Here is a 22,536-nt window from a genome sequence, read left to right on the forward strand (position 1 = left end):
GACTGGTGTAAGAATGGAGATAACACTGCTTTGTATTCTTATAAGAGGTCATAAAAATAAGAGCGATATGCCCTGGCCAACTCTGTGGTAGAGCATCGGCCCTGTGTTTGGATGTCCCAGGTTCGATTCCCAGTCAGGGCACACAGGAGAAGTGACCATCTGCTTCTCATCCCCTCCCACTCCTCCTTCTCTCTCTCTCTCTCTCTCTCTCTCTCTCTCTCTCTCTCTTTCTCTCTCTCTCTTTCTCTTCCCCTTCCACAGCCATGGCTAGATTGGTTCGAGTGCATTGGCCCGGGGGAACTGAGGATGATTCTATGGCCTCTGCCTCAGGTGCTAAAAAAGTGGCTCTGGTTGCAACAAATCAAGGGCCCCAGATGGGCAGAGCATCGCCCCCTGGTGGGCTTGCTGGGTGGATCCCCGTTGGGGCACATGCAGGAGTCTGTCTCTGCCTCCCCTCCTCTCATTAAAAAAAAAAAAAAAAAAAAAGAGCAATTTTGTTAGGCAATGTGGTCTATGGAAATAAGAATTTTCAAAAAGACCCAAAGAAATGAATCTATAAAGATCAGGCAAAGTGAAAAATGAGCCCCTAGCTGAGATAGAAATCTGGAAGTTAAGGTCCTAACCAATTATTACATTAGCATGATGTAACCAAGAAACCTAGAAATGTTATATGAGGACAGAGAACAGGTCCTCAGGAATTCTTTTTTTCAATCCTGTGGTTTATGATAAAGAAAATTAAGAGGGCAAATGATTTGCCAAAGTCACAGAGCAAGTTCGAGCTGAACCCAAACTCGAACCCAAGATCTTCCTTCCTTCTCTCTCAGGTTCTGTCCAAAACCTCACCTAGTCCATAACGCTACCCTAGAAAACACCACTGCCTTGCCCAGGACATTCCCTGGGGATGCTGAACTTGGAGGTACTTACTTTCCTGTGTCTACAAATTCAAGTTGCTCGTGAGCATAAATCACCCTCCTCCTTGTGGAAACCCTCTGCCAACTCCAAAGTACAAGACAAACGGAATGTGTTAACTAAGAGCTTAAGAAACAATTACCCATCCAGTACTAACACAGACAACAGGGACCTGGTCTGGGCAGCAGCTACAGCCCAAATCCCTCTGACTTTTCAGGAAAATGTCTCCAGCTCAGCACTCCCCACTAGGATCCTGAACGCAAGGATGGAAGCGAGACAAAGGACAGATCTAGCTGATATCCTGCTACTAAGTCACAGAGCACTGCCCGCTGTGGAAAGAGAGCAGGATCGTTCCTTAAAGAAGCAGCCTTCAACTCCTTGGGACAGCAGTGGGACAACTAAGTGTGTCAGGTGAAGTCCCTGGGGGCCCAGCCTCCGGCCAGGCCAAATTTGGAGCCTTTAAGCATATTTAAGTCCAAAATACACACTATTGGTACTCATCTGGAGGCTGTAAAATCCCCTGTGGGCTGCTCTGCTCTCCCAAGCTGGGCAAGAACCATCTCCCCTGCAACGGCCTCAGGGACAGGACATGTAGCCCTCTCCCACGCCTGTGTCCTCTTTCCTCAGCAGGCACCTTGTGGCAGGAGCCCCCTTTACTCACTCAGATTCATGGCCCTTAGTGACTTTTTGCCGAGGACTGTGAGTATAATTGAGGTAGAAATGGTCACCGACCCGGCCATCTGAGTGCACGAGGGATCAGAGCCAAGCTCTACCTCCAACACAGGCAGCCCTTTCTGACTCCACCTCTGGCCACTCTGAGGCCACTAACATCAGCCTTGGTCTGGGGCAACAGGGCATCTGCTCTGCATCAGGCCCTAGCTAGATGACAGAGTAGATGCATAAAACAATTTTCTCCTTAGAGTTTTCTCTTCCATTGAAAGAGATATGTGAATGCATAATTAAAACATAGTAATCCTCCAACGTGAGTGCATACAAGCTGTTTAACCTTTCTCTACTACAAGTGCTCTATACAACCTTGGACAATTTATGCCCTTTTTCTGGGCTTCCAATTTCCCCTCTGGAAGAGGAGAAAGCTGAATTAGATGAGAGCCTATTCTGACTCTAATGTGCCTACAATCCAACAACCCCCTCCTCAGAAGCTTCTAAAAGAGTCATTCATGACCAGAGTCCAGCTCCAACTGCTCTCTCCTCTGCCCAGAACTCAGGCTGTTGTGTGTTCTTTGCTCAGATGGCTTCAAGTAGATATCTGGGGTTTGTCCCCAGGACAGCCACTCATATCACCTGCTGCATGCACCATCAGAGCTCCCACATCATTGTGTCCCTGCCCACTGTGCATCTTGGGGCCACCCCAGCAGTTCACCCAACCTCAGGGCCCCTGGTGGCCATCAGGCCAAGAAGGCTTACATGGACAATTGTCTTCATGCTGGCCTCCCAGCTCCCAGCCTATCCCTCCTCATGCTAATGGTGTTTCAGCTTCTCAAAACACAGCTCTCATTGCAACATCATGAAAACCTGTTCTGTCTCCCTGGTATCCCTCAACACAGGTCTGAACTCCTTAGCCTGGTGCTAAGACCCTGTTTCCTGCCCACCCCACCTCTTCTGGCATTACCATCCTATAGTCCCCAGCATGTCTCTTCATGGCCAGTTTTCTGCTATTCCCACCTATCAAGATTCAGTTTAATTTGGGTCATGGGCAAACAACACAATCAAATGCTATAGAAATGTTAACCTGAAAACTATGTACTCTTATTGATCAAGGTCACCTCTTTAAATTTAATTTTCTCAATAAAATTTAAAAAAAATAAAATCATAAAACAAAAAACAAACAAGATTTAGCTTACATGTGGCTCCCTCCTAGAAGCTCATTCTGACGCCCAGAGCACAGGGTGCCTAGATGAATGAAGTGCTGACTCCATCCATATTGTGCTTGCCAAGGCTGGCTTGATTTTGTTGTTGTTGTTCTTTAAAGATTTTTATTTATTGATTTGAGAGAGAGAGAGAGAGAGAGAGAGAGAGAGAGAGAGAGAGAGAGAGAAAGGGTTGGGGGAAGCAGGAAGCATCAACTAATAGTAGTTGCTTCTTATATGTGCCTTGAATGAGCAAGCCCAGGGTTTTGAACCCGCAACCTCAGCATTCCAGGTTGATGCTTTATCCATTGCGCCACCATAGACCAAGTGGGCCCACTTGGTTTTTTAACTGACTGGTGATTTCCTGTGGGCCCATCGAGTCTCCCCTGCTAGGCCCAAGTTCCAGAAAAATATGCCCATATCAACCAGCATCTGGCATAATGCTCTGCATGTAGCACATAAAGACTTGTTCAAAAGCAGTAAATAAAGCTGGACAGATTACTAAAGGGCAGAGGGAATGGACGAACAGTGATTCAGGGCATCATATACGGCAGTGTTACGTAGATGTGGGCAGAATAAAAAGTGAAATGGGTAAATGAATAAATAAGTGAACTTCGGTTCCAGCCACCACATCTCTCACCTACATTACTATAATAAGTTCTTAACGTATCCCCTCCCACAACAATCTATTCTTCATAGCAGCCAGAGCATTTTTTTTATGAAAATAAGCTTTATTGCATCAAGTAATAAACACATACAAAGATGCAGACAGTTGTTGTTTTTTTGTTGTTTTTGGGGTTTTTTTTGGTATTTTTCTGAAGCTGGAAACGGGGAGAGACAGTCAGACAGACTCCCGCATGCGCCCGACCAGGACCCACCCAGCACGCCCACCAGGGGGCGACGCTCTGCCTACCACGGGGCGATATTCTGCCCCTCCGGGGCGTCGCTCTGTTGTGACCAGAGCCACTCCAGCGCCTGGGGCAGAGGCCATGGAGCCATCCCCAGCGCCCGGGCCATCTTTGCTCCAATGGAGCCTCGCTGCGGTAGGGGAAGAGAGAGACAGAGAGGAAGGAGAGGGGGAGGGGTGGAGAAGCAGATGGCGCTTCTCCTGTGTGCCCTGGCCAGGAATCGAACCCGGGACTTCTGCACGCCAGGCCGACACTCTACCACTGAGCCAACCAGCCAGGGCCGCGATGCAGACAGTTTTAGTCATTTTCTTCCAGATGTTCGGATAAAGTTATAGGAATTGACAAACTGAAATATATATAGTCTTAGGGAAATTTTCAGGGTCCTTGTTAGGTAGATTTGATAAGTTGCTCTTTTATTCTTTTTTTTTTACCTTATGCATTTTTTAAATTGACTTCAAAGCACTAATAGTTATACAAATACTTAAGCAAAAAAAAAAAAAAAAAAACAGGGACATTAAGCAAAACCTTCCAAAGTTCACCCATATTACTCAAATTAAAAGCCAAAGTTCTCCAAATAACCTAAAGGAGCCTTCATGATCTGGCCCCCATTTTTGCATGTACCTCAACTCGTTTGACTCTCACTTTTCTCCAGTCATAGTGTCCTTCATTTTCTTTCTCAAACTCCCTCAGGACTTGTGCTTTTTCTATTTGATTGATCTTCCCCCAAATATCCACATACATGGCTCTTCACTTCCTCCTGGTCTCTTTAAATATCTGCATATCAGAGCAAACCTTCTGACCCTGGATAAATGTTCAAACCTCCTCCCACCCGTGGAACTCCCTTAGCATTCTTTGTATTTCTCTGTAGCACTCAGTGCCATACTGTAGATCACCTGTTTACTGTCTGTCTTCCCCCACTAGAAAGCCAAGTCCACAAGGGCGCATGTTTTGCTCACTGCACTGTATCTCCAGTGCCTAGAACAAGGCATGGCCTGGGGTGGGTGCTAAGTAGACAGTTGTTGAATGAATGAGGATGGGAGGGAATGAGTGAATGAGTCTGTAACTTAGATCCTTAGCACTTTCGGGCATTTGTCCAAGATGCTCTTATCTGATGTGGATGCCTTTGTCCTATGTCTGCTCAGTTCCAGCCTGTCCCATGTCACAGCAGATGGACAGCACATATTCTGGGGGGCTCTTTGTAAATGACAAACCTTCTGGAAGGGCGGGGCCAGGATTAGTCTACTGCCTGGTTTCTAAATGCCACATTTTAAAATCCCATTCTCCCACCCTCCCCCCAACCTTTCTGCAAATTCCACAGGGTTAAAAGTGCAATCCTAGTAGAAAATGAAGAATACAAAAGCATCCTCTTTTGCATGGTGGGGCTCGTAGAGAGCTGTGTTTATCTTTGCTCTTCACACCTGAGCCAGAGACCCTGTGCAGAGCCCAGATACCACCTTTCATCTCTCTGATCAAGGAGTCTAATTCCTAAGAGCTTGTCACTACTAAAAGAGAGAACAGGAGGGGAGAGAAGCGAAAGGCAAGATATGAGGAGCAATCAGTGTGGCAGCTTCTAGTCTCCCTCTCTTTCTGTCAGCACCCTGCAGTCACACATGGCCCAGCACTCAGTCAGCACAGTGACATCTCCCCACCTCAGTAGCCTCCTCACCTGAGATCTGATCTGGGAGGACCATATGAAAGAAGGATGAGAGAGAGGGGCATGAGGGTGACTCAGCTTGAGTCCTGCTGTAAATCCAACAAAAAACCCTGTGGGTGATGAACAAATGGTCGCTAGATGGTAAGAGACTGAGTAGAGACAAAAGAGGTAATTGAATGAGTGAGTGGGGAATGCAAGAGTTAAGTGAGCCACGGTGCCTGACTGGGATTTCTGTCCCACTGCTAATGGCATCTTTGCAAGAATGGCTCACTGGCTTAGTAAGACCCTCTCTCTATATTCTCTTTTGGGCCTAGCTAGTGAAGTTTGAGTGGGGTGAAGAGTGGGTGAGGAGGAGACTGTCAACTCCTGACGATGTAAGTTATGCAGTGCAAGTAACTCTCAAGCTCCCAGGTGCCTTCACAGGATTTATAAAGGCCCTTCATACAAGCAGCGTGGAATCAGTTCAAAACCAGTGAAGGTCCCTCAGATCCCCTGTACCCTCTACAAATCAGACAGGGGGTAGATGAAGAAGCCACAGCTCAGAGATGCCATGTGACTTAGCTATGTGTCTTCCAAAGTAGCTCCTTAGACTTGGATGTCACCTATCACCTGTCCCTCCAAAGCTCCTGAATGACCATCTACTTTGTTTGCCCAGAAGATGGTAAGCACTTTGGGGGGTCAGATTTGTGGCTGACAAGTACCTCAAATGCAACATGTTCTAAAATGAATTATCTTTCTATCCAATCTAGTAATTCTTTAAAATTTTTATTCTATTAAATGACCCCATCATCTGTCCAGATGCTCAGCTGATAAAACTGTATTCATTCATTAATCCAACAAATGTCTGTGGCATGTGTCAGTGACATGCTACCTGCTAAGAAGTAATGAGCAAAACTGGATATAGGTCCAGACTTTGTGGAGTTCATTATCAAATAGGAAAAACAAGAATTAATTATCCCATAATAATTGTAAATAAATGCAAAATTGCAACTATGGTAAAGCCTTGAAGGAGAAAGGTGGTGTTTTAAAGTCTTATAAAATAGGATTTGACCTAATTATGGAGGTCATGGAAGTGACTGACCATTGAGCTGTGATCTGAGAGATAAGTCAGAATTCAGAAGGCAAAGACATAAAGAAGAGTGTTCTAGGCAGGGGGACAGCAAATTCAAAAGCCTGTGACAGGAAGTAACATTATAAGTCCAAATGATTGAGACTAAGCCAGTGTGAAAAAAGACAGCACAAGGACAAGCTGGGCAGGAGGACATAGGAGATGGCAGCAGGGATCAGACACACTGAAGAACTTACTAAAGATGTGGCTTTATCTTAATTAAGATTAAGAGGAAGCAAATAATGCATTTGTAAGGAAGAAAATGACATGATGGAGTTGTGTCAGTTGAAATGCACTCTGGCTGCGGAGTGGAGAACAAACTGGAGGAAGCCAGCGTGGACATAGGTGGACCCCTTAGGCAGCTCTTGTAGTACCCCCAAAAGATGCAAATAGTACCATGAACTAGGGTGATGCTGATGAAGATGGAGACGTGATGGATTTGAGAAGATTTACAAGAGAATATCGGCCCTGGCTGGTTGGCTCAGTGGTAGAGCGTCGGCCTGGCGTGCAGAAGTCCCAAGTTCGATTCCTGGCCAGGGCACACAGGAGAAGCACCCATCTGCTTCTCCACCCCTCCCCCTCTCTTTCCTCTCTGTCTCTCTCTTCCCCTCCTGCAGCCGAGGCTCCATTGGAGCAAAAGATGGCCCGGGCGCTGGGGATGGCTCCTTGGCCTCTGCCCCAGGCGCTAGAGTGGCTCTGGTCACAACAGAGCGACGCCCCGGATGGGCAGAGCATCCCACCTTGGTGGGCAGAGCGTCGCCCCCTGGTGGGCGTGCCAGGTGGATCCCGGTAGGGCGCATGCGGGAGTCTGTCTGACTACCTCCCCGTTTCCAGCTTCAGAAAAATACAAAAAAAAAAAAAAGAGAGAGAGAATATCATCAGTAGGTGCTAGACTTATTGGGGAGAATTATGTCGTAAATGATATAAATTTCTAACCACTATGCTGCACACCTGAAACTAATATAAAGGAACATTAAATATTAATTGTAATTGAAACATTTAAAAAAAATCAACCAAACTTGGCGAGGTAGTGCATATGGGCTTCTGAGGGAGAGAAGTGCTGAGAATGATCGCCACCCCTCTGACTTGGGCAGTTCCGTTAATGAAGGAGCACTCGATGAGGAAGGAAATACCCAAAGAGGATCACACATGGGTAGGATAATGCTGGGGAAGAATGCAGAAATTCAGTTAGGATGTGCTGAGTTTGAGAGGTCTCTGAAAAATCAATGTAAAAGTCCTTTTGACTCCATTGTCTCCCTTTCTGCATTCAGGCACCTGATTCTACCTCTTCTCCATCTTGTCTTAATTCAGGTCCTTATAATTATCTCCTAGATATAATTATAAAACAAGTCCAAGCTCTTTCTCCTTCCAATCTATTCATTCCACACTGTAGGTCTTTCTAAATGTTGTTTTCTTAAAAGGCCCTACCTGACCACCCAGTTTGAAGTACCCATGTCCCAGTACTCTCTATCTCAATCACTTGGGGCTTTTACTTCCTAAAGACATGCAACAATTTTATTGTAGAAGTAAATATGGACATATTTATGTATAATAAAATGGACATAAATATGTCCAGCTCAATTCGCTCAGAGGGCATAGAAGCAATGATACACCAAAAGCAAAAAGCACATGTAGCCCCAGAGCTTGGTTTCTAAATACCATTATCCACTATAAGGATTCAGGGCTCCTGGGAGATGTGGCTAATTCCAGAGCTGGAGCAAGGAAAGGATAAAGTGAGCTTGGAACAACCAGCTACAGTAGGTAATAAGCAAGTGCTCGGAGAATCATGGGGACAAGTCAAAAGAAGCAGGGGCTTGTTTGCAGAGACTCCCACTATCAAATCTGAGACAATTTGAACATCAGAATAAAATTTATTCATTTACTATAATGCACTGCATAAATAAATGAAAAATACATGAGCCTGACCAGGCGGTGGCACAGTGGATAGAGCGTCAGACTGGGATGCGGAGGACCCAGGTTCGAGACCCCGAGGTTGCCAGCTTGAGCATGGGCTCATTTGGTTTGAGCAAAGCTCACCAGCTTGAACCCAAGGTCGTTGGCTTGAGCAAGGGGTTACTCGGTCTGCTGTAGCCCCACGGTCAAGGCACATATGGGAAAACAATCAATGAACAACTAAGGTGTCACAACAAAAAACTGATGATTGATGCTTCTCATCTCTTTCTGTTCCTGTCTGTCTGTCCCTATCTATCCCTCTCTCTGACTCTCTGTCTCTGAAAAAAATAAATACATGAACCGATAGGAAGAAAAGAAGTAGAGAAATAAGAAAAAAAAGAGAAAGAAAGGAAGGAAATAGGAAGGAAGGAAGGGAGGGAAGGAGGGAGAGAGGGAGGAAGGAAAGATCTTTCTTATACTAGAATGCCAACTAATCAATACAAAAGAATTATGGATCCGAAAGTATCAATGATGATAAAATAAGGGAGGAAAAGTCTAATGAGAAACAGGATATCCCCATAATTTCAAAGTATCTCCCCACAAATTATGCATTAAATACAAAAGGGAAAACAGCGATTCCACAGAGGAAAAACTGGTGAACATCACTTTAAGCAAGTGCTGATGAAGGCTTCTATCACCAGCTTCGGGATGATCCCCACATCCTGTGCTTGCTGATGCTATAACCTCACTTCAGTGGTATTCCTGCCCAAAATGCATAGCTTGAATCTAATTGTGCAGAACCATCATCTGAACCCACATTGAGGGATACTTAACATAATAACAGGCCTGTACTAGTCAAAAACATGAAGGCCATGACAGCTAACCCAGAGAGATTGCTCTAGATTCAAGGAGACTAAAGAGACATGACAACTAAATGCAATCTGTGGACAGGGTGCTGAGACGGGGGAGCAGTAAGACACTGGATAGAACTGTGCTGCGGTCAGAAACTCCACACTGGGCATTCGCAGGTGAAGAGTCATCACATCTCCAATTTACTCTTCCATTAATCAGAAATATGAATATTTTATATGTATTGACATATACATATAAATAAAATAGTAAATATAATCATAAATGAAAAATAAATATAAATTATATAGGCAATTAAAATATATGTCAATAATAAAAACAATAAATTTTTATATTAGAGGAGAGAAAGGCAATGAAAGCAATAAAGTCAATGGAACATTCTCTAAGTAATTAAGGAATATGTACAAACAGGGATTTCTTTCACCAGTCTTAAAATTTTCGTTAATTTGATATGATACCGAAATTAAAAGAAACATAAAAATGGTTTGTTATTATGTTTGCTGAATGAGCAGTTGAGCCCGTATCCAACCATGACTCTCCTCTGCTAAAAACCCAAACACCCCAGCACAGTCTACAAGGCCCAACATCCACGGATGGTCCTTTGTAAGACATCCCACTTCATGTCTCATCACTGCTGACTGGCCCACACTCCACGCTGCAGTCACACTAACTGCTTAAGGTCCCGTGGCTCACCACGTTAGGCAACACTTCTATGCCTTAGCCTGTGCTGGTCTCTAGGCCCAGAATGTCCTTCTCTTATCTTCCTGGCAACTTTCTGTAATGTGTCAAGATTCAAACCCAGAATTCTCCCCTCTGGGAAGGCCTCTCTGATTCCCTAGTCAGAGATGATGCCACCTCTTCCGATACAGCAGCGCCTCTAGGACCTGTCGAGATCGTGGTCCACAGACCTGCCACTCTTGGTTTACAAGCCCGTCTCACCACATGGTCTGATTGCTGCCCAGGGATGGGGATACTCTCACTCACCTGTGTGCCTCACACTTGGCACAGGCCCTGGCATGTCACAGGATCTCAATATTGGAGGCATGAATAAAGAGTCTGAACTTTCTGCATCTTTCAAGAGAGCCCCTGACTTCGGTCTCTTTCACTACTGTCAAAACATACAGAAGAGTGAGGGAAATTGGTTTTTCACTTACTTTACACACCAGGAAAGTGAGGTCTGGAGAGAATAACAATGTACCCAGAGCTGGGCTACGCGAGAATCTAGATCTCTCGCCAGTCAGCCCAGTGTTTTTTTCCCAAAAGGTAGGTGGATAGGACAAGAAAGGAGGACATGCCATTTGTGGTTCTCCTAGTCTATGTCAGACCCTATGCTTCAAGCAAACTTGCTGGTTCTAACACCACCATTGCATTATAAGGAACACCATTATACAGACAAGGAAACTGAAGGCTCCAAGTCAGATCTGTCTGACTGCAAAGTGCATGCTCTTTTCTCCACACATTGCCACGTGTAGGCCCACCTCTGACCCTCCAGCGGAGGATATGAGAGGCCTGAGTCAATCATCCTGTCCCTCAACAATGTCCCTCAAACCAGCACCACACACAGGCCCACCACCCAGACCACACCCCCCAGACCACAGGTTTCATTTCACATGGTTTCCAAACCCAGGATATTTGGTTTGTAAGACAAAACCTGCATTTCTCCAGCAGAAAGTGTACACTACACACAATTATCCAGCCAAACTGCTGACGCTCACAGACGCTGCATCACACCAAACGGGGTCTGGTCTGCCCAGAGATGTCTTCAGAGGATCCAGGACTCCCCCAGGGCTTGGCACTGAGGGGACCCCAGAGGTGGGGGAGGGGAGGCCTGGCTGACTGAATCACAGAGTCCGGGCGACTGCTCCGATCCCAGGACAGAGACTGCTCCAGGTGAGAAGTGCAGAGGCAGAGAAGCCAGTGCTGCCTACCCCCAGGGGATGGGGTACCCCTGCCAGCCCAGGAGGCTTTCCCCACCCCATCCCTCACCCCACAGCGCAGCAGTCTCTGCCACAGGCAGGAAGGGCCAGCAATGCTGATGACATTCAGGTCCCAGGGCCAGAGAAGCCAGGGCCTTAGACCTTCTCCAGGTGGCCCAAAGCGGGAGAGTCTCCTGCTTTCAAGGCCTTTGAACTGGGGGGGAGGGATCAGTGCACATTCAGACCTGGGCTGGAATCATTGCCGGCTCTGACCTTGAGCAAATCATTTAACCCCGTGTGCTTCCATTTCCCTGTCTTTAAAAGTAGCCCCCGTCTCACAGGGCTGATCTAGAGGTTTCATAAAACAAAAGGTGTAAATTACCTAACTAATAGGTTGATCTTAAAAGATACTAAACAAATGTGAGCAGCCATGAGTGAGCCTTCCCCTACAGAAGTTCTGACTATGCCCCCAATAAGCTCTTACTTGAGCTCTTTAAACCTGTTTTCACTTGATTAAGATAAAAGTCCAGGAACAACCAGAATCCTCAGCAGAGATGCCATCAAGTCTTTGCCTTATCTTTTTGAGATGACACTCACCTGGGAAGGAACAAACATGTGTCCTCACCAACCCACCAGCACACCACCCAATGCCAGATGTTCCCCAGAGCCTCAAGTCTTTGAGTCCTCCTTCCCACTTGATAACCAAACACTTTTGGAAGAATTAGTCTTGGACATGGGCAACAGCCACCAGTGTGGAGCGACCTACTGAATACTGAGAATCAGAGTCCCCACACAGTGTCCCAAAGCCGGCCATTAGGGTCCTTCTAAGCAGTTAGTGGTAGCGTTGCCCCAAATGCTCCCCTTTCCACATGTTAATAGCCTTGGGCAGGGTGCGATCATCAGTCTTGAAATGAATTAGTTGGAAGCTTCAGCAACTCTGCAATGTAGTTAGAGCCCTACCCTGAATTCAGATGTCCCTGGTAGCCCACATCTCTTGCAGGTGAGAGGTGACAAATGACTCCTGAACCACTTGACAGACTTGTGACACCCTCATGAGGAAGGAGAAATGAATGAGCACTAGCCTGTGGTCCCTAGATCCAGGGTAGGCGGCAGAAATGCCCCTTCTGTGTCCCTCCACCTTCTAAAGTCTACGCTCCTTGTCCAAAGCTAAGGCTCCAGAAGGGCCAGCCCTGATCTGACACCATGTGGCCCAGGGGGAGAGAGAGCTGAGGTCCAAGAGACACAGACCCTCCCCCCAGCAGAGCCCTGGGCCTAGGTGGAGTCACATGAGGAAGGGGTGGCTATGGGGCCAGGGCCAGGCTTAGGGCAGGGGTCAAACTCCTTCAGGCACCCAGACACTCACGCTTTTGAGACGGGAAAGAGCTGGCAGCTAAAGCACTCATAGCAGGGGGCATTTATCAATGGCCCAATTCATTCTCCACAATCCCCATTGTTGGAGCCAGCACAGAGATGGGCATTATCTCCCAGAGCCGAAGGAAGAAAAGCTCCAAGACATGGTCCCTAATCGGAGTCCAAAGACACAGAAGCCAAAACTGAGACATACGGTTTGAAAATCAGATAAAATATTTGAAATTGGAGATATCCCAAAAAAAATCCATGCAATATGGTTCCCATCCTCAGAGACCAAGAGAATGCTCAATTGCTGGTTGTCATTCATTTATTCTGACCTCTCTCTACAAAGGATGTGTGCACTTACAGTTAAAGATGTGTATACTATAAAGTCGTGCAAGCAAAAATTAAAAGTCAAAGCCAGGGTTCCAATTAACACAGTTACTAGAATGAAGCAATATGATGGACTAAGATCTTCCTAGCAGCCAGAGTAAGAAGGGAAACACACAGATTATCAACAGCCTAGGAGTCATACAAACCTGCAGAAATTCCTGATCTTCTTTAATTTCCTTGTCAAAAAAAAAAAAAGAGAGAGAGAGGGAAGGGGGTCTACGGACCTAACAATGCTGTGAAAAGTAAATGAAATAAAGCATATATTAAAGGTTCAACAAATGGTAGTTGTTGTTATTATCATTATTCTGCTGTCTGATTTCTCTTCTTTAAACTGGAACTATGTTCATTTAGTGGAGTTGCCCCTGAGGCTCTATAATTTCTTATTGTCGCTCTGAAATTCTCATTGGCCGAGGTGTATATTTGTTTAATAAAGAATGGGGAAACAGAGCAAGACTGAGTTGACTCGCCCAGTTTTCCAGAGCTCTTATGGAATCCTAAGGTCATTGGGGACCCCCACAAAGGAGAAGGCTAGGGAATTTCTCCTCCCACTTTTACTCTGCAAGAAGGCTGCCAGGCTGACCACAGCCTGCCCTTACTGAACACTGCCCAAGGGTGAGGCCCAGGACCCGGCCAGGTGAAGGTAGATCCCAGCCGCCCCTCAGGAAATGGCTGAAGCCCATCGGCTCCCCTGCATTAGGGGAGTTGATGGAGTGAGAGCTCAGACACTCCAATCAAACCATAAACAGTAAGGAAGAGAAAGTCGATGTCTTCTTTCTAACTTCCCAACTGATGGGCCACAGTTAGTCTGGCCACCTCACTGAAGCTTGTCCAGAGGAGAATGACCAGGATGGGCAAGATCTAGAAATAATAACAGTAACAACAACTAGCCGATACTTGAGGGCACCTCCTCTTCCAAGCGCTGTTTAAGGTGTCACCAGTAGTCCCCAAGGGAAAGAGGGCAGGGAAAACAAGATTCTGTAAAAGAAAGAGAACAGAGTAGAGGAGCAAAGCCAAGGCCAGCGTTTGCAGCCTCGCCCGCAGGCGGGAAACCCCAAACAGTGCTGATAGGAGCCGAAGAAGAGAAGGAATCAGCCCAGCTCCACTCACTGTCCCTCCTGCCCCCCAGCTGCCTGGGCCCAGCCCTCACACAGAGGGACCACTGCTGCTCTGCTGCCACGGGAACCCAAAGTGTAATATAGAACCTGGTGCAAGTGACAGGTGTGAGCTCCGCCTCAGCCCTGCAAGACTGGCCTTTGCACTTGCAAAGGGGCAGAAGCTGCTTCTCAGGACAGCCTCAGTTTCACCCCAAACACCTTATCGCCATCTGCCCTGACCCCCAGCCAAAGTCCCTAACTCAGATATTCCCTACCGAGGCCAGTTTCATGGATTCATTATCCAAGGTGCTGTATATAAACTAAAGGAGACCTAAAAAGGGGACCTAGAGGTTGAAAGTGTGTCAAACCAGAGGTGTGTATTTGCACATATGCATATTTTAGACAAGTAGGTGCCCGTTGTATGCAAGTCCTTGTCCACAGTTGTACGCATTGGAAGTACGTGTTAACATGGATGTCCTGAGAGGAAGTGCAAGACTGATGTGTGTGGGCGGGAACACGTGTTCACAGGAGCAGCTGTGTACCTGGGGTGGTGCCCTCTGAGTGTTTGTGGGTGGGCGTGACTGTGGTCTGCTCATCTCCTCTCAGTTTCCTCCTGCCTCTCTGGTTTGACCGCGGGGTGCCCCAAAACTGTCTCCCCAGCCAGCTGGGGTCGCTCTAGTGTCGGGTGAAGGCTCTGAGCTCTTGCCCTGCTTAGTCCGGAGAAACCAAAGCCGCGTGACCCACAGAGAAGACATGCCAGGTGGGGACAAGTCAGGTCACCCTAGAAAGTCTGAGTTCAGATGACACTCCTTCCCCCTCAGGCTCCGCCATCGCGGGCTCGCTCACACACAGCTCTCCGTCCACACATGCACTCACCTGGTCCACATGGAGCCTTCCTGCACATGTGAGTGCACCTCCAGGGGCACAGACATGGTCCACACAGGGCTGCCCAGGCCACAGGCACACGTGCCACCTGCGGGCACACTCCAGACACCCATCTACAAGTGAGCCCCCACACAAACAACTGTCCCACCCATGCTGACACCATGGGACACATGCTAGAAAGTTCCACATGCTAACACACCTGCCCAGACACACTGCCGCCCGCTAGTACTCACACCGACTCACTAACACCTACTATCCAAACAGTCACAAAAATGCCCTGTCCCGGTCTAGGCTGGTGGGGTCGGCAGCGGCCCCTGAATCCAGCCAGCAGAGTGTGTTTACTTACTCCGAGGAAGCTGGCGGGCTAGAGGGGGTGCGTGCAGCGGCGGGCGGTGGCAGGGCGCAGCTGGCGCTCCAGAGGCCACGAGCAAGTGTCTGTGCTCAGCCGGCCCAGCCCGAGGGGCCGCCCGCTGCCCCGCGCCCCCGCCCTGCTCTGCCCCCGCCCGCCAGCTCCCCGGGCCGCTGCAGGACCTTCAACAACAGCGCGCTCCCTGCCAAGCCTCTGTCCCGCGTCAGCCTCTGCTGCCTGGAGTCTCAGCCCCGCTGCGAGGCTATTTTGGTGCCCCCGGTAGTGGAGACGTCGTACTCTGTGGGGAGCGCTGGAATGAGGACGCGGTCAAGTCTAATTAGAGACCTGGCTCACCCAGGGATGGGCGGGAGTCACCGCGGGTAAGCACCCCAGGGCTTCAGAACCGGCCTAGTGGGGATGCCCACATGCACCCCTCATGCCAACATCTGGAGAGGGGAAGGGAATGCGCCCGTGATCGGTTTCCCTTGGAGCTGAAACAAAATAAGGAGGGGTTTGGGTGCGACTCACAGGCTGAGGAGGGAGCGCCAAACTTTGAGCAGCCCCCGAAAGCCTGGAATTCGACTTGGTTTATTCAACACAGGTGCTTCCCTTTAGAACCTAAGTCCGCATAAGATCACGGACCTCCAGATCACCCACTGCCAAAAATGACAGAGTCCTATCTTGGGGCACATCAAACTTCCCCTCTGGACTTCGTGTCAGATGGCTAAGTTTAGAGAAAAGGTTGATTCCTACCCAAAAATGCAGGAATGTTGTGTTCTTGAAGTGGAAGGAAGTTTCAAGGCCATTCCATCCAACTCCCTCCCCTCCACACTGCCAAGATTGGGGGGAGGGGGCACAGGGGCCCTCTACCTGCTCTTAGGATCTCCAAGGAAAGACAGCCCCTAGCCTCCCTTGGGCCTTCTTTCCAAATTAGAACCCTCTCATTAGCAGAAAGTTCTCCTTGGCATCTAACCTAAATCCCTCGTGTGCAAACTATGTCAATGAGCCCACGCTATGTGTTCAGGGATACTGGCTCCATTTCATGCCACAGTGACCACTCCACAGTCCCATCTCGGCCTCTCTTCCTTGATGCTTCTATCCCTGCTCCCTTTTTCAGGCTCTGGCTAAAAATGTCTATTGCTTCCTGGCCCTGGATGCATTGCAACTCCTGACATTAACTCAAAGGCCTCAGCTCTCTGAGGACCCTTGGCTCCATGAGTCCCCAACCTGTTCCCTCTAGACAAGACAGCTTTGACTCTAGCCTCCATCTTTCCGGAACAGCCTGATTCTACCCTCCAGTCCCCCAAGAGTAGCTTCCATTCCGATCTCAACAAAGGCTGTCTCAGAGCCTTGGGACAGAGTTTGAGTCTCAGTCACCCACATGGTTGAGCATTAACACTTTCAAAGATTTGTGAAATCTTTGCTCTGAATCCATTTCTGGTAGGTCAGGTAGTATAACAAAAGTCGTCTGGATTTTGTCCTCAAAGAGACCTGACTTTGCCTCCTTCCTCTACTACTTTTCCTTGGACAAGCCACTTAACCTTTCCAATGCTCAATTTTCCCATATTTACTTTGGCGATCATAATATCTCATGGGTTGTTATAAGTATGAGATGAGATCAGGAGTGTAAAAGTACCTGGAAAGCTAAGAAATTTTCTAATTAATTTGCTAGAAATGGGATGAGGCTTACATCACAAACAGAATAAATATTAGCAAAAACCTAAGAGATCTTTTATTTTGAGGACCAAATTCTGTGCCTGGGTTTCAGGGCAAGAGAAAAACAGACTTGGTTTGCTAGATGTTCTCTTAGGACACTTAGCATGAATGCCCCCCACCTGCGCCCCACAATGCACGCACACACACATACACTCTCCCAGATACGTACTGCACAGCTCGGCTCCTGTCGGCCCCACAGACCCCAGCTGTCGAGAGCCTCGCTGGCCGCCTCTCCATTCTCGGGAGGTCGCCTCATGGCTCCAGTCTCGGCCACAGCAACTCCAAGTTTCCCTACCAAGGCCCATGGGGGCAACTCCTCTCTCCTTGCCCATCCTCCTGGGCCATGGCCCTGGCAAGGCCTGAAACTCAAGGCAAAGGTGGCAGAGGCCCTCTCTGAGACAGTCCAAGGGAGCCTAAGTCCGAGGCCACCCGAGGGAGCTCAGAGTTGGAGCATCATCCCCCTCGACCCCCTCCCCTTGGCCTGCCTGGCTTCCCAGCGCTGTCCTGCTTAATTCTTAATGGAAATTCCATCCCCGGCGCCAGCCCTGGCTGGCTCACAGAGTCCAGGCTTGGGCCAACAACAAACTCCAACCAGAGACAGGAGGCCTGCCTGGTCATATAAACACAGATACACACATATCCACATGAGTACATACACACATGAGCAGAGACATTCACAAACGCAGAGATTCTTTCTCAGACACATCCAGGAAGATAATAAGCATTATAATTACAATTATTTATTGCACTGTACTAAGTATAAATATCAACTACCCAAATCCTCAGAACATTAGGTTCTGCTATTATCCTCAATTTACACATGAAGCAACTGATGCACAAGAAGGCTAAGTTAACTTGCATAATGCATCTAGTCATAATAGTCTAACACGCGAGCACCAGGGACTGTGCTATGGGTTTCATGTACATTGTTTTATTTCACCACCACAGTAACTATTTGAAGAAGTTGTTTTTTGTTCCCATAATACAGACAAGGAAAATAGAGGTTGAGTAGTTTCAATTGCCTGCCAGTGGCCACGCAGCTTATGAGATGAAGGGAGACTGCACACACGTTTGCATGGGAATCCTCGTGGATAAACAGAGAGACGCACAGGTAGGGAGATACGGGCACACACACACTCAGAGGCACAGCCACAGATACTTTCTTCTACCAAAGGAGAAGCTTCAGGAATGGTCCAGAGCTGTACCAAGGAAAGGTAGAGCCTGACTCCATGTTCTTCTTCCCTCCCAATAGCTAATCCCGGCTCCACTAACTTTATGAGTCACTTCAAGAAGGACAAGTTTAGACCTAAATAAAGGGAAGATTTTGGGTTTACAGTTCAGCCAGCCAGATCAATAGTCAACCCCCAACCCTCGGCTTCAAATCCAATTCTCCCAGAAGATTCAAGGTGGTCAGTGGAAGAAGGCGCATGCGTGCTCTTCTGAAGAGATCATGTAGGAGGCTCCTCGGAGACTCTGGGCACTGTCCAGGGGCTGGCCAAGGAGAGTTCCGGCCTCTAGGACCAGAAGAGGCTGGAAAGGGCATGGCATGAAAGCTCAAGCCTCAGGTAGCAGAGAGCATGTGCTGCTCAAGGGAGCTGGAGCTATACTGAAGAGATTGCAAGACTATGGTAGGATGTGGAGTGGAGAAGATAGGGCGGAGCCAAGATGGAGGATGAGTAGCAAAATGCAGATACAGGAAAGATAAGAAAACTGCAGAAGAGAGAAGAGTTTAGCAATCCAGGAACATGTCCATTGCCTGAAGTTTCCACACTCAGCAGGACATCTCCAAACAGAGGCTGTGGTGGCCCTGGGCCTCCTCCCAAGCAGCCCCACTAGAGAGCACCCAAAAAGGCCTGCCGTATCCAGAGCGCTCTTTTTCATCTCTTGTGTTTTCCCACCCCTATCCCCACCCCAGAATTCCCAGATCATTTCTACTCATGGCCCATCTGCTCTGTGGTCTAAGGACAGCTCAACACGGCAACCCTGTGGGGGATTAGGACTGAAAAAGAGGTTCCTGAGAGAAGACTGCTTAACCACCACAAATGAACCTGGATTCTGTTGTCAGGCAATTGCTCGGAGTGGGGTGGGGAAGCATTCTGAGTCTGAGAATTTGCATTTCTAAAACGTTCGCAGAGGATGCAGCTGCTACCGGTCTGGGGTCACGCTTTGAGAACTGCTACTTTAAGCTTGTAAGAGAAGGTCAGAGATCAGTCCACCTCAAAACTAGATGTGCAACCTAACTTCCAGGTGCAGACTGTCTCTTCTGCAAAGTCCCTAAAAGAAAGAGTTTACATTCCTATCAAGAGTTTGTACTTTCCCAACTGCCATCTTCCCGGCTTCTACGCCGGCCCTGCTGCCTGTTGGTGGGTCTCCCGTGGGCTCCACAGTGGCTCCCTCCACCTCAGCACTTCTCTAGCAAGAGACTGTCCTCCACTCTGTCCTCCACCTTCTCAGAGAAGGTTATCAAGATGGGAAACCTGCACAAAAGTAGCTGATGATCGGGGAAGGCTCTCCATTCTGGGGATGGAGTTATCAGATTAGAAGTTCACAGTGATAGCAGCTGAAAGGCCAGCCGACCCGGAAAGATGAGAGATGGGCAAGGATCCCAGGCCCACTGCTACAACCCCCTGTCTCGCAGTTCCCTCCCGCGTCCCTGAGGCGTGCACATGACCTCCTGCCGCCTTGCTTCCCACTAGACAGACAGGAGTGATGGCAGGGCAGGGCACTCATGGGGGACAAGCAGAGGTGAATGTGGCCCCGGGCTGCCATACAGGCTGCTGCAGACACACCAGGAACTCACCTGGGCCCATCAGCCTCTCCAGGCCTTCTTGTGCATTGTTGTCAAAAGAGAACAGTTTCCCCAACTCCCAAAGCCAGTGTGAGAACTTACTGGCCAAGGAGAGTTCTGGCCTCTAGGACCAGAGGAGGCTGGAAAGGACATGGCATGAAAGCTCAAGCCTCAGGTAGCAGAGAGCATGTGCTGCTCAAGGGAGCTGGAGCTATACTGCAGAGATTGCAAGACTATGGTAGGATGTGGAGTGGAAAAGATGGGGCGGAGCCAAGGTGGAGGATGAGGTAGTTAGAATGAGGCCATACAAGGACTGGAAAGGTCCTCGGAGATCTGAGTACAGGGGTTGGAAATGTTACTAGCCACCAGCATCACTTGGGGTGGAATGCAGATTTCCAGGCCCCTCAGCGGTTCTGACTCTGCAGGTGGGTGGTAAGCTAGAGCCTGGTGCACCCCCTTCCCAACTTCTTCTCAGTGACTCCCCTTTACCAGTCTGAAATTGGCCAGAGTGGGAGTATTTATTTATACCCTGGAAAGTAGGTAAACACTACAAACCACTGCATTTTGTTTTGTTTTACTTTGCTTTGTTCTGGAACACCCATCGTGGACCGTGTAGCAGTCCACCGTGGAGCACATGGGCCTGTTTCCAAGCATTGCAAGCAGTTACCATGCAGGCCCATTTTGAGAAAGAAGCACTGATCCCGTGATGAAGTTCTAATCCCAAACCCTCACTCGACAGATAGAGGCCCAGTGAGGGGAAGAATCTTGGTCATAGTCAACGTGATAGGCTCCTTGTGGGATCACAGCTGCTGAGTTCAAGGTGGTGGGAGCTGGGGCAGCCCGACCTGTTTTCTGGACCCTCTCCTGAGTCCTGACCCCCCACCCAAGGCTGTATCCTCTCCACTACACATGTGCTGTGGCTTGTTGGCAAAGTAAGGGCGGAGCAGGAGGGGTCCGGCCCCTTGTAGGCCAATCAGATTACCTCTTGACAGCATTTAGAATTTGAATAGGCTGGACTAGATGTCAGTAACTAGCAGTCAGATCACCTCACTGGAGTGCCCTGGACAGCAGGTTTGTGAATTCCAGGTGCAGAGGACTCCAGGGCTGCCCCGCCCTACCCAAGCCCTAACTGGTCAACTCTTCATTGAATTCAGGGAGATTCCGAACCCCAGCCAAGTTCCTTGTCTTACTTAATAGCTAGTTTCCACTCCTTACAACCAAAGCCACCTTCAGAAATGCAGCCACAGAGCAAGTCATTCGAAATAAGAGTTCAAGATTCCTGCACCTTTGTCTGGCCCCTACATCCAGCCCTCAGACAGAATGAAAAAGAGTGAGTGGGATATATCCAGTTTCCCAGGGCAGTGCTTTTCCAAGAGTAATCCTAGATCAGAAGTATCAGCGAACCCTAGGATAGTAAAAAAATGCAACTTCTCAGGCCTGCCTCCAGAACTGCTGGACCAAAAGCTCTTGAGCTGGGATCCAGCAAGCTGTGTTTCACAATCTTTCCAGGTGATTCTGACGCTGCTAAACTTGGAGGACCACTGCTCTAGTGGGAGGAGCCACAGCTTCTGCCTCCCGAACAGCGACTCAGAGGCCGTTCAGCTCAGGAGGAAAAGCCATCTGGGTGCCAGGCCAGTACCAGCTGTACGGCCAGCCACCCGGCTTCCTGGCCAGCCTCCTCAGCCCCACGCGCCCGAGGAATCTGAGGAGTCTGAGCAGTGGCCGTGACCCTGGGCAAAGGCAGGGGCCCTCTTTGCAAAGTCTAACGGGCATCACCTTTCCAAAAACAGCAGGACAACCACGGTGTGGAGATGTGCCAGGGAAATGCTACTTCTGTCACCGTCTTGGGGCCTCATTGAGGGGGTGACTCTGTGGACGTTCATTCCCTGGCCGTCTGGATTCCCAGGGGCTTGGCTTGGAGATGGCTGCAGCTGTCCTTCTGGATGAAAGCTGCCGAGAGCCTGGCTCTAGAAGCCCCGTTGGCCTCTCCAGCAGGAGTCTATCATTTTCTTTGTTTCCTGGGCTCCCAGATTCAGGGAGAAAGATGAGGTTTGAGGGTAATTGAAAAAGTGAGGTTTGGGGGAGAGGCACAAAATAATTACAAAAATAACTTGCTACACTGACTCTTTCCTGCACACCGAGTGTGTACTAAGCATTTCCTGTGCTTTCCTTGACTCCTCAGGCCCTTCCACCACTCCTGCCCTGTATTCCCTACAGACACCTGGCCTCCAGCTTTAGAAAAAGGCCCCTTCCCCTCTCCCTCCCCATCCTATCTAAGCCCGTACCTGGCCTCCTCTCAGAAGCGGGTGCACTGATCTCCTGTCCCAGGTGGACCTCTGCATCTGTGTTCTTGTGCACCTGTAAAACTCATGGGGCTTGGGTCAGACTTGGGTTTGACTTTCTGATCTTCTGGCTGCGCGATTTGGAGAGAGTTACCTGACCCCTCTCAGCCCCCCATCCTTAAAGCTAAATAACTACATCATTGGACTGTGGTGAGAAAAAATCCATGGGGAGTACCCCCTCCCCATAGCTCCTCAATAAAGACAGCATCAAGAGAAGGCCAGCAGTGCATGGGAATAGCACAGCACAGGGGATAAGAATCGGAGGCTTATCTCTTACCTCTGTGACCCTAACCGTCTTTCCTTCTCTGAGTTGCAGGATCTATAGCAGCTGAGATCTAGTCCAAGAGCCCTCTCAGGTGTATCTGACAAAGCCTCTGAGCCCAAAAAGTAAGAAAAGGGGGTCACCTTCAGGTATAATGCATATATTCTGCACAATTTCCTACCCCAGACAGGTCCTAGCAGGAAAAGAAATCCACTCGGATGGGGTTTGGAA

General features: G+C 48.6%; 1 protein-coding gene across 1 annotated transcript in view; it reads right to left on the minus strand.

Annotated features, from left to right (window-relative positions):
• Positions 1-17,169, minus strand: part of INSC (INSC spindle orientation adaptor protein) — a 134,330-nt gene extending 117,161 nt beyond the window's left edge. The window contains exon 1 of the mRNA XM_066360562.1: positions 17,083-17,169. Coding sequence (XP_066216659.1) covers positions 17,083-17,169 — 87 coding nt within the window. The remainder of the gene's footprint in view (positions 1-17,082) is intronic.
• Positions 17,170-22,536: the final 5,367 nt, after the last annotated feature.

Source organism: Saccopteryx leptura, chromosome 1 (genome assembly GCF_036850995.1).
Source record: "Saccopteryx leptura isolate mSacLep1 chromosome 1, mSacLep1_pri_phased_curated, whole genome shotgun sequence".
In the NCBI taxonomy this organism is placed as follows: domain Eukaryota; kingdom Metazoa; phylum Chordata; class Mammalia; order Chiroptera; family Emballonuridae; genus Saccopteryx; species Saccopteryx leptura.